The 15,900-nt window shown below is 42.3% G+C and overlaps 1 protein-coding gene across 1 annotated transcript in view; it reads right to left on the reverse strand.

Moving 5' to 3' along the window:
- Positions 1-7,442, reverse strand: part of plpp4 (phospholipid phosphatase 4) — a 50,844-nt gene extending 43,402 nt beyond the window's left edge. The window contains exon 1 of the mRNA XM_018738055.1: positions 7,354-7,442. Within this exon, the coding sequence (XP_018593571.1) occupies positions 7,354-7,442 (89 nt within the window). The remainder of the gene's footprint in view (positions 1-7,353) is intronic.
- Between the last annotated feature and the right edge of the window lie 8,458 nt (positions 7,443-15,900).

A 15,900-nucleotide genomic window follows, 5' to 3' on the forward strand; every position in this document is an offset into this window, starting at 1 on the left:
TTTCAGAGTTTATAATTTCTTAGGCCATTCATGGTTTTCTAATGTGAACATCTGGTGCTTACATTTCATTGACAATCATCAACATTCTGAGGTACCGTGAAGTGACGCTAGAGAACCGTCAGGTTGCTTGGCCCAGTCAAGCCAAAGATCTTTTGTTTTGCTATTGATTCAATACCCTTCGGGTAGTGTAACGTCTCCTCCGATGACCTGCTGTGGCAACGCGGGGTCACACACTGCCTGTCACGGATAATAAGTGGCTTTAAGTTCAGCTCTCCTACTGCCACAACAATGCAGTGTCCTACCTGAACAGCAATGCGAACTAAACCAGTCCAGTTTTTATTGCTGAAACTCCCAGAAAAGTGAACAAGTCTCCCATCACATCTCAAAAACTGAACCTTGCTCCTCACACACCAGTTTATATGGCAACTCCACACTCCCATTTCTCAACCCTTTTACAGTAGATTTTGCATCAACCTGATTCAATATGAGCAAATGCATAACTGGAGACTCCAGGTAGGCCGAAAGGATCAATTCGCAACTCTAAGATCTATAAAACATTTAGAATGCGTTCATCTCCATCTCACTCTCATCTCCGTCTCAGCCACAAGTTTACAATATGACACCAAACCATCAAGGGATCTTTCTTTTTGGGTAATACAAAGTTAGCTCAAGAAGGTTAACATTTTAGCAATGTGCACCTTGTAAATAAACATTAGAAATTACCTTGTTACATAGTTACAGCATTTTTGTGTATAAATGCAGTTTCACTTTTATTTATTCACAACTGAAATTTCAGCACAGTCATGTGCCGCTTAACAACGTTTTGGTTACAGACTGACCACATATACGATGGCGGTGCCATAAGATTATAATGGAGCTGGAAAATTCTGATCGACTAGTGACGTCGTAGTGCAACGTGTTACTCACACGTTTGTGGTGGTGCTGCTGTAAACAAGCCTACTGCACTGCCAGTTGTATAAAAGTACAGCACATACAATTATGTATAGTACATAATACTTGATAATGATAATAAACACCTGTTACTGCTTTATGTATTTACTGTACTGTACTTTTTCTTGTTATTTTACAGTGTATTCTTTATACTTATAAAAAAATTTACTGTAAAACAGAATGCTATGTTACGCTGACAGCAGGATCATAAATCTCGCGTTTACCGTGTCTCTTGATTGCATTGAGGCTATACCATCTAGGTCTGTATAAGTACACCCTATGATCGAGGCTATACCATCTACTGTAGGTGTGTGTGTGTGTGTATGATGTTCGCACAACGACGAAATCGCCCAGTGACGCATTTCTCAGAACATATCCCTGAGGTTAAGCGACGCATGTCTGTTTGTGGGAGTAAATGGAAACTGTCCAGTGCTTATCCGTTTGTGAGATCTTCCATTGTCCTCCAGTACAAGCATGTGGTCACACAAAGGCACAAACACAGACACACAGAACGCAAACGTTTTCCCTCTTTCCATTGACATTTACTTCATTACACTGAATTAGTCATAATGGCAACTCAATAACTCTTTAGGTTCACTCTGTGTCCATGATTTCTGTTCTTGCAGTTAGGCTTCTCAAGTCATATAAAAACTAAGTAGAAATTGTTTATAGCATTTAAAAAAATATTTCCATTGCTGCCTCAATTATTCATTTCCAAGCCCCCATTAATTGTGATAGATGATTTCCATTTAAATGGGACTCTGCCATCCTTTGAGGTAGGTTTGCTCTAATGGGAAAGACACTGCCTGAGGGATCAGGCCCTGCTGTCAGCTCGTTCTCTCTGACAGGAACCAAGGCTCAAGGTTTGGGAACTCAACCTCTGGGGACTTCACACAAGGATATCTTATGAAACAATCAAAACAGATGAGAGGCAAGAGAAAGTGGCAGTAGTCATCGCTTTTGAAAGCACTTGTAATTAAACTCGTCGTCCCTTCGCAACTTGGTATCATGACCGCGGTGCCTTTTTACATAATATTTACACACATTTGAGTAGGATCCACCAGCTAGGTTATTATGCCTTTAATTGATGTATCCCTTCTTCTTTCAATTCCATTATAGCTAATTAAGTGGGAATAGTAGCAAGCCAAGGCTCTTTGGGAAAATATGAAGATTCGTGTTCAATCAGGTTCAGGCCGTTACCAGCACTCCTGCTTTTTTGGCTCGAACTGAGTTATAATAAATTATTGCAGCACCGTGATGATCACGTAACTGAAAAATGCAGAACTCGGTTAAATGGCCAGCAATGTACAGTATTTACAGTAAATATTCTTATCTGATGACAGCTTCCTTGAGAATTGCTCAGCTAGCTGTCTAGTAACCAATTTGGCCACTTCAATAGCACTGAATGTTTTGACCAGGATCAGTCTGGAGAGCTGGTAGGAATTATTTCACACTGTTCACCATCCGACAGTTAATACATGTTGCCAAGGAGTCCCTGGTTGTGTTTTTTTTTTTTCTTTTTTTTCTGACAGACTTCAAAGAACTTTCTGCCAATCACTGCTGCACACAAAATCATATAAGGGGGAAAAAGAAGAAAAACATTCCAACATCTCCAGTCTGTTCTCAGCCCAAAATAAGTTAGGAAAACTGTTTTGTAGCTTGTGCTCTTTCACTGAAATTTTCTTTGAGCGCAAATCAAAATACACTCTAAGGAAAAAACTGTTAATCAAATATTGCACTATTTAAATGACGAAACACACAACCCAAAATCTATTATTGTGTTACATTCCAGTATGATACAAATTTAATTGTATCAGCCTGCCTTTAAAATTTTAATATTCTAGTTTTATTTTTATAAAATACTCAGTCATAGGTATAAAATTCCTACCTCTTTGCAAGGCATCCGATAATCTGACCATGATTTATGTGGTCCTGCATAACCGTATCCCGAGGCCTGTGAATCATCAGCCTTTTGTGCCTTTATGATTCCTTGGATTTTCAGATTACAAAATGATTTGCAAACCATTTCGGATGATGTCTTCTCATGAAAGGCTGCAGTTAGCACAGCAATTAAAGGTTGTAGGTTTATAGCCCGAAGACTTTCTTTTCAAATCCTGGGAGAGACCTTGCTGTGGTATCCATGAGCAATATGCTTTACATAAATTGCTTCGGTAAAACATATGCCCTTATAAATGAACCACATTTTAAGGCATTTTATGCTAAATATTCGGCTGAGCAGCAGAGTAATACTTCCCTAAATGCATTAAATATTGTAAAAACACACACTATTCACACTGCATGCTTTCATGCTGAATTTTGACAAATACTTAATGAAGGAGGCATACTTTATAAATACTGACGATTTAAAATGTCATTGAGCTTTTGCATCTGAAATTAGGAAAGAACTGAAAAAAATTCTTGTTACCTGAAAAAATATTCTGGAATACTTGTGAAAATAGTTAAATTTAGGTATAGTAAAGCTGGTAACAAATGTCTGTTCAATAGATTTTACACAGAGCAGAAACAGAGCACAACAGCAATGACAGCAGCAACAGCACTGCTATGAAAAGGGAGAAAAGGCTAACACACACCTATGTACCTTCCACCAAAAAGGTGTACGGAGGAGACGCCGCAGTACAGATCTGTGTACGATCAGTCTGGAAAAGCCAGACTCGTGATGCGAGTCTTATTTGTACTAGTAGAAGATGCAGAACCGTATTTAGCACGGCACGAAATACAAAAGGCCCTGGGCATGAGCAGAAACAGTTTATACTATCTATATTCATCTTGAATGCAAGATATCCCAGAAAGAAGGTTCTCTACTTTGTGCGTTCTGTACAAAAACACCCTCAATGCATTTTTAATACAGCCAATCTTGTAGATCTAAATTTTCATAAATGTAATATTTGGTTATGCCGTGGTCCTGTGGACAGTTCCCATTTACTTCTTTATGGCAGCCTATAGGGAGACTATTATTCTTCCCCTTTGCAGCTGAAACTATCCAGAACTTGTACTACTTCAAAGATTAATTTTAAACAGCATTGAGCTGCACTACTTATATGGTTTGGTGAATTCTAGAGCACTTGGGGTGAAGGAGCCTGCTGTGCGGTAGCCCACATCAACAAATCTTAACTCAAAGGGGCAAGAATGATTGACATTTGGGAATCTGGTACCACGGGCAGCAAGGTGAGGTGTATACAGTTCCATTATCTTTGAAAAAGTGGTGGTGGGTAGGTAGAACTTTAAATAGATATGGGTTTTATGTGGTCCTAGCGGAACACGTATGATCAGTCTTGCCCTTCGAATAAAGTAGATAAGCTGGCATCCTTTCAGTTAAGATGTAACATTAATGTAAGAGAGTATGAAAAAAGGGCTAGAGGTTGTGGATAAAACACAAACTTGTAACGCTGAGGTTGCTGTTTCGAGGCTCTGTTACTCTATACTCATCTCATGTCTATGAGAAATGCGCCTCATCCAAGCTCCAGTAATACTGCATATCCGACTTTATAAATGGCAAAAAGAAAACTTGAAGTTACCTTGGAACAAAGCAGCAACTAAGTAATAAAACAGTAACGCGAGTAGGGATTAAGTGTAAAAATATGGATTTATATTTTTCACTAATGGAGGACTGATCATAGAGAGAGGATACAATGTGCTGCAACAGTTTATTATTGACCTTACATTTTATTCTTGTCAGTCTCAGGTCTTAGCGAAGGAATTATGAATCAAATGATGTGTGGATCAATTGATCCATCACCAGTGTCGGCCCAGACTTTATACAAGGATTATGTTTGCTGACTTTTTCAGCAACGCTTCAGTATCCGCGTCGCCAATCAGCATTCAGGAAGTGCAACCTTTTACCCAACGACAAACGCAACTGACAGGGAGACGACAGAAAGCCAACGCAGCAGTGCAACAGAGGAGGCACGATGCAATGTGAGTAACCGTATGACAAAGCTGGGGCTCCTCGAGGGCAACTCTGGGCGTAGAAACACCCTTCGCGCACATTCTTTAAGGCATGAATCCCCCGGCCCAGGGATTTCAACAGCACAAAATACAGTAAGCTTGTTAAGATTTTATAAATATTTTAAAATATTTTTCTATTATTATTAACCCTGCTGCGTTGTGTTGTCATGATATGAAAAACCAAATTCATAAAGGAAACCAGTCATATACAGTGGAATCCAGTGGCAGAGACTGAAAAGGAAAACTTTTATTTTCTCTGTGTCGTAAAGTTAATTCAAACTGAAAAAAAATCTCAATCCACTATTCAGCATTTTAAAAAGAAACACCCAGCAAGGCTTCTGAAACTAACAATTTCTTTATACCTTAAATTTAAAATTGTACAAAAATATAACATATTCAAGCACTAAGATTATTCATTCCGGATTCATTACAAAGAAGGGTTAAGTGCTTCTTCGTGTGTTTATTATTTATTCACTTACATATCAGAGATGGAGAGTGACTTTATATGTACTAAGGAAATAAATTCACTATTTTCCACATTAAAATGCTTCACTAGGACCAAATTCTTTTGCAGAACTACAGTGACTGACAGAGGAGCACATTACTGTATCATAAGGTATCAAAATCCTATTTTAAAGTCACCTCTCGCTTTACCCTGCGGGCTACAAGTCCTCCTCCATCTGTCTGCTCGTTTAAGGGAAAAAAAAAAAAGCGTGTCTGAAACAGGTTGCCAGAAAATTATAATAAATAAATGAATCTGAAAAATAGGCAATGCTTCATCCCATCCACACAATCACTCAGGAGAATACATTACGTTTTGTTTCTTTTCAAGTACATCTGAGTTTGAAATTTTATCATAGTTCTGTACGTAATTTCACTGCTTGTAACATGTTCACTCATTAGTGAGTAATTTCATGACACTCACTCAGGCACACTGAAACACACACTGAAAGAGAAAGTGATTTTAAGCGAAAATGATGTTTCTGTTAGGAGGCACACAGTGTGCTTTACTGGGGTAAAAAAGGAGGGAGGGGCTGATGAAGGGGACATTACTTCTCTGGTGTATCACACAGGTGTCCTTATGTGTGTGTGTGAGACAAAGAGAGGGAGAGAGAGAGAGACAGAGAAAAACAAAGGGGGGGGGGGGAAGAGAGAGAGAGAGAGAGAGAGAGAGAGGGAATGAAAGAAAGAGAAGGGGAGAGAGAAAGACAGAGATGAAAAGAAAGAGAGGGAGAGGGAAAGAGAGAAAGACAGAGAGCAAAAGAGAGAAAGAGGGAAATAAAGAGAGAGAGAGAGAAAGACAGAGAGGGAAAGAAAGAGAAGGAGAGGGAGAGAGAAAGACAGAGAGCAAAAGAGAGAAAGAGGGAAATAAAGAAAGAGAGGGAGAAAGACAGGGAGAGAGAGAGAAAGACAGAGACAGAAAGAAAGAAAGAGAGAGAGACAGAGAAAGAAAGAGAGGGGGGTGAGAGAGAGAGAGAGAGAGAGAGAGAAAGAGGGAAAGAAAGGGTGGCGGGAGAGATGGAGCTCTTGTGTGAGCTGTTGGATGTGTTGTGGTCGCTGTGCTCAGGAGCTCTCCATTCAGCACCATCAGCCCGGAGCTCGCAGGGGATGTGAAGCCCCAACAGCGTGGGTCCTTCACAGGAATGGTCCGTCTCTCACAGCCTCCGTACACACACACACACACACACACACACACACACACACAGGCTAGACAGTCTTTAAAAATGTGAAAAAGTCACTAACAGTTTGCCCGCAGCTGTGAGATCCGGTGACACACAGGTTGCTGTTGACGGACAAATGAAATGCGTGTCCAGCAGTGTAACCCGGCGTAACCCAGAGGTCCCACCGCAGGTTCGATTTATTGCCACAGCACTGTACTGTACTGTACTGTACTGTACTGTACTGTACTGTACGTGGAAAACATCAGTGCGCACCGGCTGCAGAGCAGGTGGTGGCGTGTGAACGCGCGTGGAGCAGCGAAAGAGTGAGCGACAGCGCGTGCCTCCTAAAAATGAGAACAATGCGCGTTAATAAAAACCTTGGCATTCACTTATTTATTATTCGGTGAGCAGAGCCTCGCTGCGCAGCCGCGCAAATACGGGAGAAGCGCGCGCTTCGGAGACGCGACTGCGCTGCGAGACGAAGCGAAAGTTGCGGCGACGAGACCCGCGGAGCGCAGAGCGGAAAGAAGAAGGGAAAGGAGAGGAGAGGAGAGGAGAGGAGAGGAGAGGAAAGGAAAGGAAAGGAAAGGAAAGGAAAGGAAAGGAAAGGAAAGGAAAGGAAAGGAAGCCCGAGGTGCGCTGGCTGCTGCTGCTTCGGATTTTCTTCTTTGTCTTTTTTGCGTTGTTTCCAGCGGTTTACTCGCTCGGGTTCGTGTCACTTGTTGTTTGCTTTGATCGGTTCGTTCGGCTGGTTCCTTTATTACTCTCTACTCACATGAAGACTCCGAAGAGCAGCACGCGGACGCCGATCTCGAGCGCCAGGTCCCTCATGCTTTTCCTGCGGTCCGGGGGCGACATCTTCATCCTTTCCGATCCGCGAGACAAATAATCCGAAGCGCAGGGGTTGTTCGGGGGGGGGGGAGGGGGGTGGACGCGGAGCGCGGGGGCGAGCGCGTGCGCGGCCCCTCCGCTTCCCTTCACTTTTAATCCGAATCGGGCGGCGGTCACCGTGCGGACGGGAGGCGGGAGAGGATGGACCGAGAGAGGACAAAGAGGATGGACAGAGAGGATGGACAGAGAGTGGACAGAGAGGATGGACAGAGAGAGGACAGAGTGGATGGACAGAGAGTGGACAGAGAGGATGGACAGAGAATGGAGGGATGTGCCGCCAGCGCCGCTTGTGTCTTCCTCACACACACAGCCGATCGAGTGTCCACCTGGCCAGCAGCCGCGGCCACACACAAATACACACACCTCACTGTCAGAGGAGGAAGGAGTGAGACTGAACACACACACAACTCAGACAGAGTGGGAGAGAGAGCGAGAGAGAGAGAGAGAGAGAGAGCGGTGGGGTGGGGTGGGGTGGGGTGGGGGGCAAAATGCAAACGGAGAGAAAACGGGAGAAGTGGATCAAGACAGATTTCAAATTTTAAGGTTTCTATAATAAAGACGCAGATTTATCCCTTTAAAAATTATTTACAAAATCTAAATAAAATTAGCAGTGTGATTGTATAAATTTCCGGAGCGATCACAGTTGTACAGTACAGTAGTACAGTATACTATAGTACACTACAGCACTACAGACAGTAGCACAGTATGGCACAGTACAGTAGTACAGTGCAGTATAGTACAATACAGTAGTACAGCACAGTAGTACAGCAGTAGAGTATAGTAGAGTACAGTAGTCGCCCCTCCAGGTCCCCTGCGCCACTTGTCACGTTTCTTTGTTCTCCCAATGAGGGCAGTGGCTTCATTAATGACAAGGTACATTTTAAGTAGTTTACAGTGCCAGTCACGTGTTCGGCCTGTTTTCTTTCTCGAGTGCGAGTGTGCGGGCGGTGCGGTGAGAAACGAAGCGCTGGTACCAGGTGCGGCTCCCCTCCCACAGTCCCAACACCTCCCTTCAGGTGCATCGGTGACGCCAATTTGGCCATAGCGTGTGACCGACCTAGTGAGTGTGTGTCCTTGTGGCTACGGGACTAGCGCTCCGTCCAGGGCGTCCCTCGCTTTACTTGGGTTGTGAAATCATTAAAAATGTAGATTGTCCCACTGGAAAGTAACCAAACAATTTCCAACCTCAGATATTCATATAAAGGCCATCAACTTGCAGGAAGCTTTTGCACAACTGCATATTATATCAACAATAAACAAAGAAGCTGGTTGTAATTTTGAATACTTTTGAGTCATTATGAGCACATTTTAAGCCAGCAGTTTTGGCCCAGCTGTTGAAGTCTTATTTACGGATTAACAACTGAAAGCTTGAAGTGTATGAAATAATAATGTACTGCTTATATGTAATACACACACACACACACACACACATTTTCAGAACCACTTGTCCCATACGGGGTCACAGGGAACCGGAGCCTACCCGGTAACACAGGGCGTAAGGCCGGAGGGGGAAGGGGACACACCCAGGACGGGACGCCAGTCCGCCGCAAGGCACTCCAAGCGGGACTCAAACCCCAGACCCACTGGAGAGCAAGACTGTGGTCCAACCCACTGCGCCACCGCAACCCCCCGTATGTAATACATTATAACACAAAAGTGAAGACACTTGCACATAGATGTGGACCTGGCTGATGGAAAATACATTGTTTTTGCCATAGCAACCTGAATAATTAAGTTTCTGTGTAGCTTTACACAAAACCTCAGAAGAATTAAAAACAAAAAAATACAGCAATGATTGCACAAATGTCTTATGTAAATGATAGAACAAATTATTGCAATAATATATAATATAATAATAAATAATATATAAATGCGACATATTTAATCTCTTTTGTTGTTTTGCGTATTTAGAATCAATTGGAAGATGCTGTTTAAATAGAGGGGGGCACGGTGGTGCAGTGGGTTGGACTGGGTCCTGCTCTCCGGTGGGTCTGGGGTTCGAGTCCCGCTTGGGGTGCCTTGCGGCAGACTGGCATCCCGTCCTGGGTGTGTCCCCTCCCCCTCCAGCCTCATGCCCTGTGTTGCCAGATTAGGCTCTGGCTCCCCGTGACCCTGTATGGGACAAGCAGTTCAGACAGTGTGTGTGTGTGTGTGTGTGTGTGTGTGTGTGTGTGTGTGTGTGCGCGTATTTCATTATTAGAAATGTTAGAGAAGATTGATGGTGTTCGTAGCTCGGGTTGTTGATTCAGATGTTCAAGTGTTCGCCGAGCTTGGCATTCAGACTGCAAACATTTCATTACCAGCAGAGGTGACATCATCAGTATGATGTCATCACCTCGACCGGTGACATCATCAGACTGCAATTGTATCATCATCAGTACTGATGATGTTGACTCGTCTGGTGATGAAACATTTGCAGTCTGAATGCCAAGCTCGGCGAACACCTCAACATCTGAATATTTCATTATTATTATTATTATTATTATTATTATTATTATTATTATTATTAGTTCAAACTGATACTTTTCTTCACAGCATTTCACAGTGTTAGATGTAGCTACTTATGGTTTGCCTATTTGTACACCTGGGTAATTTTTTTATGCATCGATCAAAGGGATTGCAGCAGAAGGTGACATCCAAATACTTTGAAACACTTCACTTTAAAAGCTCCAGTCCTTATGTTACCAGCTGCATTTCTGTTTGATTTACAGTTTGCACCATTAATGCCACTAGATCGGAACACAAGTGATCAGCTGGGGGTTCTGCTCTTGTGTACTATATGAGATCCTAACCTCCAAGCGGCACCTCTCGCTGTCAACACTTTCTGCCGTCTGGTGCTTCTTGGACATGGGCTGAGCTGCTCAACGTAGCTTCCAGCGCTGGCTTCGCAACTGGGTGTGACATGCATCTTCAAATGGTTCTGGACAATTAGCAGCTGAGATGTGAATCCACAAGCTTTTGGAGATGTTGACAGAGGAGCCTTGCGGGGTTAAGCCTGCAGGCCACCACTTCACAGAGCACCATGAATATTTTAAACCTTTTAAAATAGATCTGCTGTTTACTACCTTCTTAAGCTGGGGAGAAAAGGGAAGGGAATTCAAACTTTCTCGTTCTATTAAGAAGAAAGACGACTAAAAACGGGAAGAGCACTGAAAAGCATTCCACAGCAGTAATAACTACTTCTATTTGTCAGTGCAAATTAACCGATGTTTGGGGGGTCTTTGGGATGTCGTCTGAAAAAAAAGTAACAGATGTCCCATCTTAACATACACACACATTTATACGCGCTAGATGACACATTCACATTCCCACGGAACGTGTCTTACAGCAGTTGGTCACTTGTGTGGCTCGTTAACGAGGACAAAACTACAGCTAAAAGGCATCAAATGATTCCACGGCAGCAGAAATATTTCGCTCGAACAAGACAAGCAGCAGTGTACGTACTTCCCTTTAAGGCTCAGAAAGGCCCAGCACATCCAGAAGATAAAGTCTTGACATCTCAGCCAACGATTTTCCAAATACCCTCATTATGCATGAGCATTAAATAAACACTATTAATATTATACTCTATGACAGACTGGCATCCAGTTTAGGATGTACAATTTGTCTCTTAGTGAGGCAACCCTGACTTAGACAGGCGGTTAATGATGAGTTCTCATAAGGGAAAATGCTTATTGACTATTGTAATATCTAATCATAAGCGTGGTCCAGGAAGCAAACGTTTCTGCGACATTAGAACAAATTTCTCTAGAGTTTTTGATGATGGACTGAAGAGCACTTTGGTAATGAATCGGTATCTGTGTGTTTTCCCGTAACCCGAAGAAACATTTTTTTGCGGAGAATGTCTCCTCGAGGAGGATAAACCCTGCAAAAGAAAATAGTTTTAAAACACAGTTTGCTTCCAGGTGCTCTTCAGCATCTATGGGTTAGAATTTGAAATAATGTATTGGATTAAAAGCAGGAAAACAAACGCGTGCATGTCCGTCTGCGTGCGTGCGCATGTGCGACGCAGGTGCACGAGTGCGAGACCCCAGGAGCGGTTTTACCTCTTGATTTTTTATCCTTTGTGCTTTTGCTTTAATAATGAAGAAGAATGCGGTGCTCTGTATTTCTGTACAGCGTTAATGCGCTCATATCAACACAGTCGTTCTCGCCAGCAAACTTCAGGTCAGATGTCAATTTCTTACCCTCTAATTTAGCCTGCTTTTTCTTTCTACATAGACGACATGCACAGCAAGACTAAGGATAACAAAAGCGAGGCAAATACTACAGCGATCATTTCCAGCTACCCGAAAATAAAAACCATATGTCTATTTATACAAGCGGAAGATCTGTGAGTCACGGTTCAGTGTGGGCTCTGGCAAGAATGTGTGAGCGCATCCTTGCTTCTCTCTCCGCTGACCCAGGTGAGGGATTCTGGGTTTTCTTTTTTTAATAAATGCACAGAATAGCTCCGAGGGATGGAGGATGCAAGAGGAGTCTTCCTTCTCCCTCTCTCGCTCTCTCTCTCTCTCTCTCCACTTCTTTACAGTACTTCTGTATCGCTCTGTCTCGCTCTCTGTCCCACTTTGTCACTTTTCCCAGTCCTTTGCTTCACTTTTAATGTTTCTTTCTCTGCAGTCATAAGAGACAGATGATTTGCTACAGAACTCCTTCAAAAATAAAAAGGCCTCACATTAAATATGTGTTCCATAAATAATTTTACATGCAGGAATAAATGGGGGGAGAGACGTGGGAAACAGGAATGTTCTTTTAAAGGACCCATCATCTAATGAGCATCACAGATTTGTGTGGATTTAGGCAGGATTTTTTTTTTTGCTTCTGGAACTGCTAATCTGTCTGCCTGTCTGAAGCATCGGTTAGCTAAGCAGAAATGCCCCTGAACATGATAGTATACGAAAAACGTAGAAATTGTTCGGTTTACGACAGTTCTGCATGCATATGAATTAGTTTAACATCGGGGTGTCCAGTTCGATACTATGAGGGCTGAAGGTTCTGCAGATTTTCGCTGCATCCCGGCACCACGCAGGTTAATTATAGCCTCAGTTTGGGCAGAAAGGATTATTACCTGAGGAGAAATCAGCTGCTGTCGGAAAAGTGGCCCAATCATAATTATTCACATCCTAAAAGCCCATTTTAATGTTGCTTTCTGTCCAAAGAATTTAATTAATGAAATGATTGGCGGAACACAATGAAAACTCACAGATCCTGCTGCGGCACAAAGACATGAAGGTACACCACTGCTCTTCAGTATACGGTATAAATCATGTGTTTTCCGGAACCCTGATGCGATCCTTCCATTCGCACTAAAACGTTATATTCAAAGGAAAGGTTTTACGCTAAAAAAATAAATAAATAATTAAACGCTGTAACCAAAGGACGGAAGAACCCCTTGCAAAACATTTATATAATTTTTAAAAAAATTATTAGATATTCATATAAATAATTATGATCATAATTTATCTTTCATCACGTGCACATGTCAAGCAGTAAATTGTGAATGAGTTGTACACAGATTCACAGTGTGTGAATTAAGGCTTCTTTGACTCGGTACGAAAACCCCTCCTGCAGAACCATCAAAAAGTGCCAAGCCATTCAAATGTAACGTTGAAATTCCACCTAAATATTTCTTATGGGAGTTATTTATTATGCATAAGTGAGATAATGCTCAGGCAGAAAATGCAGTTGCAATACTCCCCGCCCCAATTTCTTTTATCTAAAGTACCTTTTCCATTACGCTTCCCTTTCTAACCCCGGTCTTCTCAGAAAAGCACTTCTCAGAATAACAAAGTAACACGAATCCTGTGTATTTAAAAAAGATCGTCTACTCTTTGTGTTTTACCTGCACGTTGGAAAATGTCAGGTTATTTGAAACGCTGTACCTAGGGCTAACAATACCGCTGAGATTTCATAGTAGACCATCTCGACCTAGATGGCAGAGCTGTCACTACACCTGTCTACATACCTATTGCTCCTGTTTCATCCAGCGACCAGCGTGAGCATCGGAGGGCCCGTGGTGGAAGAATGATGCGCTGATAATACACTTCTGAGTTGTGTACTATTCACAGGTGTCGTTTGCCACTGTAGTTTTGCAGAAATGTGTGGGAGATGGGTGATTTGTAGATGGTGGGGTTACAACACGCTTGTCATGGCAGGACACTATGCTCACGGGTCATGTGTTTGAATCCGGGTGCGGCTTTGTCCGTGAAGTCCCCCCCCCCCCCCCCACACACTTTTCAGTCATGTACCCTTCATGAAAATCAGCGGCTCTGAACTTCCTTCAATGCATAGCTGCGTGTGTGAAGAAGGGGATGCGAGAGCCTAGGAACCGAATGGCGAAAAGCCTCATGCACTCTGATTCCCAGGACGGGCTCCTAATTACATAGCGGACAGCGATAATACATTATTTTGCCACAAATGTGCAGATGTGATATGCTTTAGCTACGACCGCCAGGCAACAAGAAGTAAGGAGTTATGGGAGCAGATAAAGTCGATATAATATTTTGTAATATTGCCCCTTCGTGTCCTCCAGCCGTAACCTTCCAGCACCGTTGCATGAATATTATTAACGGCCTGGACGGGGGCTCACATTTCTCCGCTGCGCTGTTATATTTGTGTTTGTCTCGGTTCCAGCGGTCAAAAAAAAATAACATATTTGGCAGATAAGTTGCAGCGTTTTGTCCGCCCGCATAATAGGTTCTCTCATGTTTTATGGATTTTCCGGAAATGTTATAAATTTGACAGACCTACGGATGTGTCATAAGGATGGAATTTAACATTTGAATATTAGATTTTAGTATCAATGAGAAAATCAGACCAGCGAACTTAATAATGTTCCAAGAAGATGAATAATAAAACAAAATGAATTCTGTTGCTATCAGTATCATTACTAATGCTAGCAGCAATATGTAACATGCATAATTTATTGACAAAGGATTAATTGTCACTCCTACGGTGGGGGTGATAACTGATGAAAAGGCGGACCCAGGGCTGCAACAGTAATATGCAGCACATTTATATGTTTCTTCTAGAGTTATTGTCAAAGAGATTGTTTCTCTCCTTGTGGACCAATGCAATCTCCTCTTCTAATGATGCAGGTGAGACCCCATCACACAGGGTACGTAGGATTTCCTTTCTGCAAATCGAATCACCGTCACTATGTAATTATAGGAATGACCAACGGCAACTGGGGTCCACTGCTACCCTCCAACTCAACACATGCTGGGTGAAACGCATTCCTTCATGAGTCTAACTGCATGCATGTGAAAACACACAGACTCACACAAAGTAGAGAGGGAATAAACCTGTGTAATCATCTGGTTTTGAGTTTTATATAACTATTTGTATATCTGATATTGCTTAGTCGCTACGAACGTATAGCTGCCCAGATCGAACTTAAGACCCTGGTTATGACCTACAAACGCATCAGTACAACTGCTCCAGATATCTACAAGACTTGATGATCCGCTGCATCCCGACCAGACTGCTACACTCCTCCACATCTGCCCACCTGCTGGTCCCACAACGAAAGGTAAAGCACGAAGGTTTTCGGTTCAGGCTCCGTTGTGGTGGAACGACCTCCCCCTCTCACTCAGAACTGCTGAATCCCTGTCCGCATTTAAAAAGGGTCTTAAAACTCACCTCTTCCAGACTCACTTTGCCCATCATCTCTTAAGTTCACGGATGGTGTAAATGCACCCTAACTGTAAGATGATGCCCAGATAAACCTTTATACAGCTACACCTGTAATGTAACGTAAATGTTTCTATGTATCGCCAAAAAAAATTACTAGGAAGGTGATTTGGAATCGTGGATATTTGGATAAAGTTTTATGCAGCTACTCGCGTGATGAACATTGGTTCACAAGGTGGAAAGAAACAAATTAACTGCACTTAAGAATCACACGACTGCATCTAAGTGTCTCTTCCTGCTAATGTAAGGAACACATATTTTCTATGAGACGTTCGATTTGGAGAAAAGTGTCTGATAAACGAATACATGTAAAATGTAAATGTACATAGGTATACGATAGAGTTTGTCTTTAAACAATTTACCGTGAAACTGTTAGACTTTTCATTGCGGTTAATCACACAACAGTGAACATAGTCAAGTGCTCTTAATCACTCAAAAAAAATCTGTTTTCTAATTAGTTGTTCCATGTACTGAGAGCGATGCTTCCTGGGAAAGGTCAACCCTGACACTGTAATCATTTTCACTATTTGTGTAGTGGATGCTTCAGTCTTTCTTCAAAACGTCTGTACATCCTGAGAGAAGATGTCCAAACTCAAACAATAATACATTTTTTTATAGCCAGTCCCAAAAAAGTACATTGAACAGATTTTGGCTTACTTTGACATTGAAGGCATTCACTTTTGATGTTTTCACAAACAGAGAACCCAATTTTGATTGCCTTCCTACAAAGCGGCTTTGG

The sequence above is a fragment of the Scleropages formosus genome, chromosome 8 (assembly GCF_900964775.1).
Source record: "Scleropages formosus chromosome 8, fSclFor1.1, whole genome shotgun sequence".
Lineage (NCBI taxonomy): Eukaryota > Metazoa > Chordata > Actinopteri > Osteoglossiformes > Osteoglossidae > Scleropages > Scleropages formosus.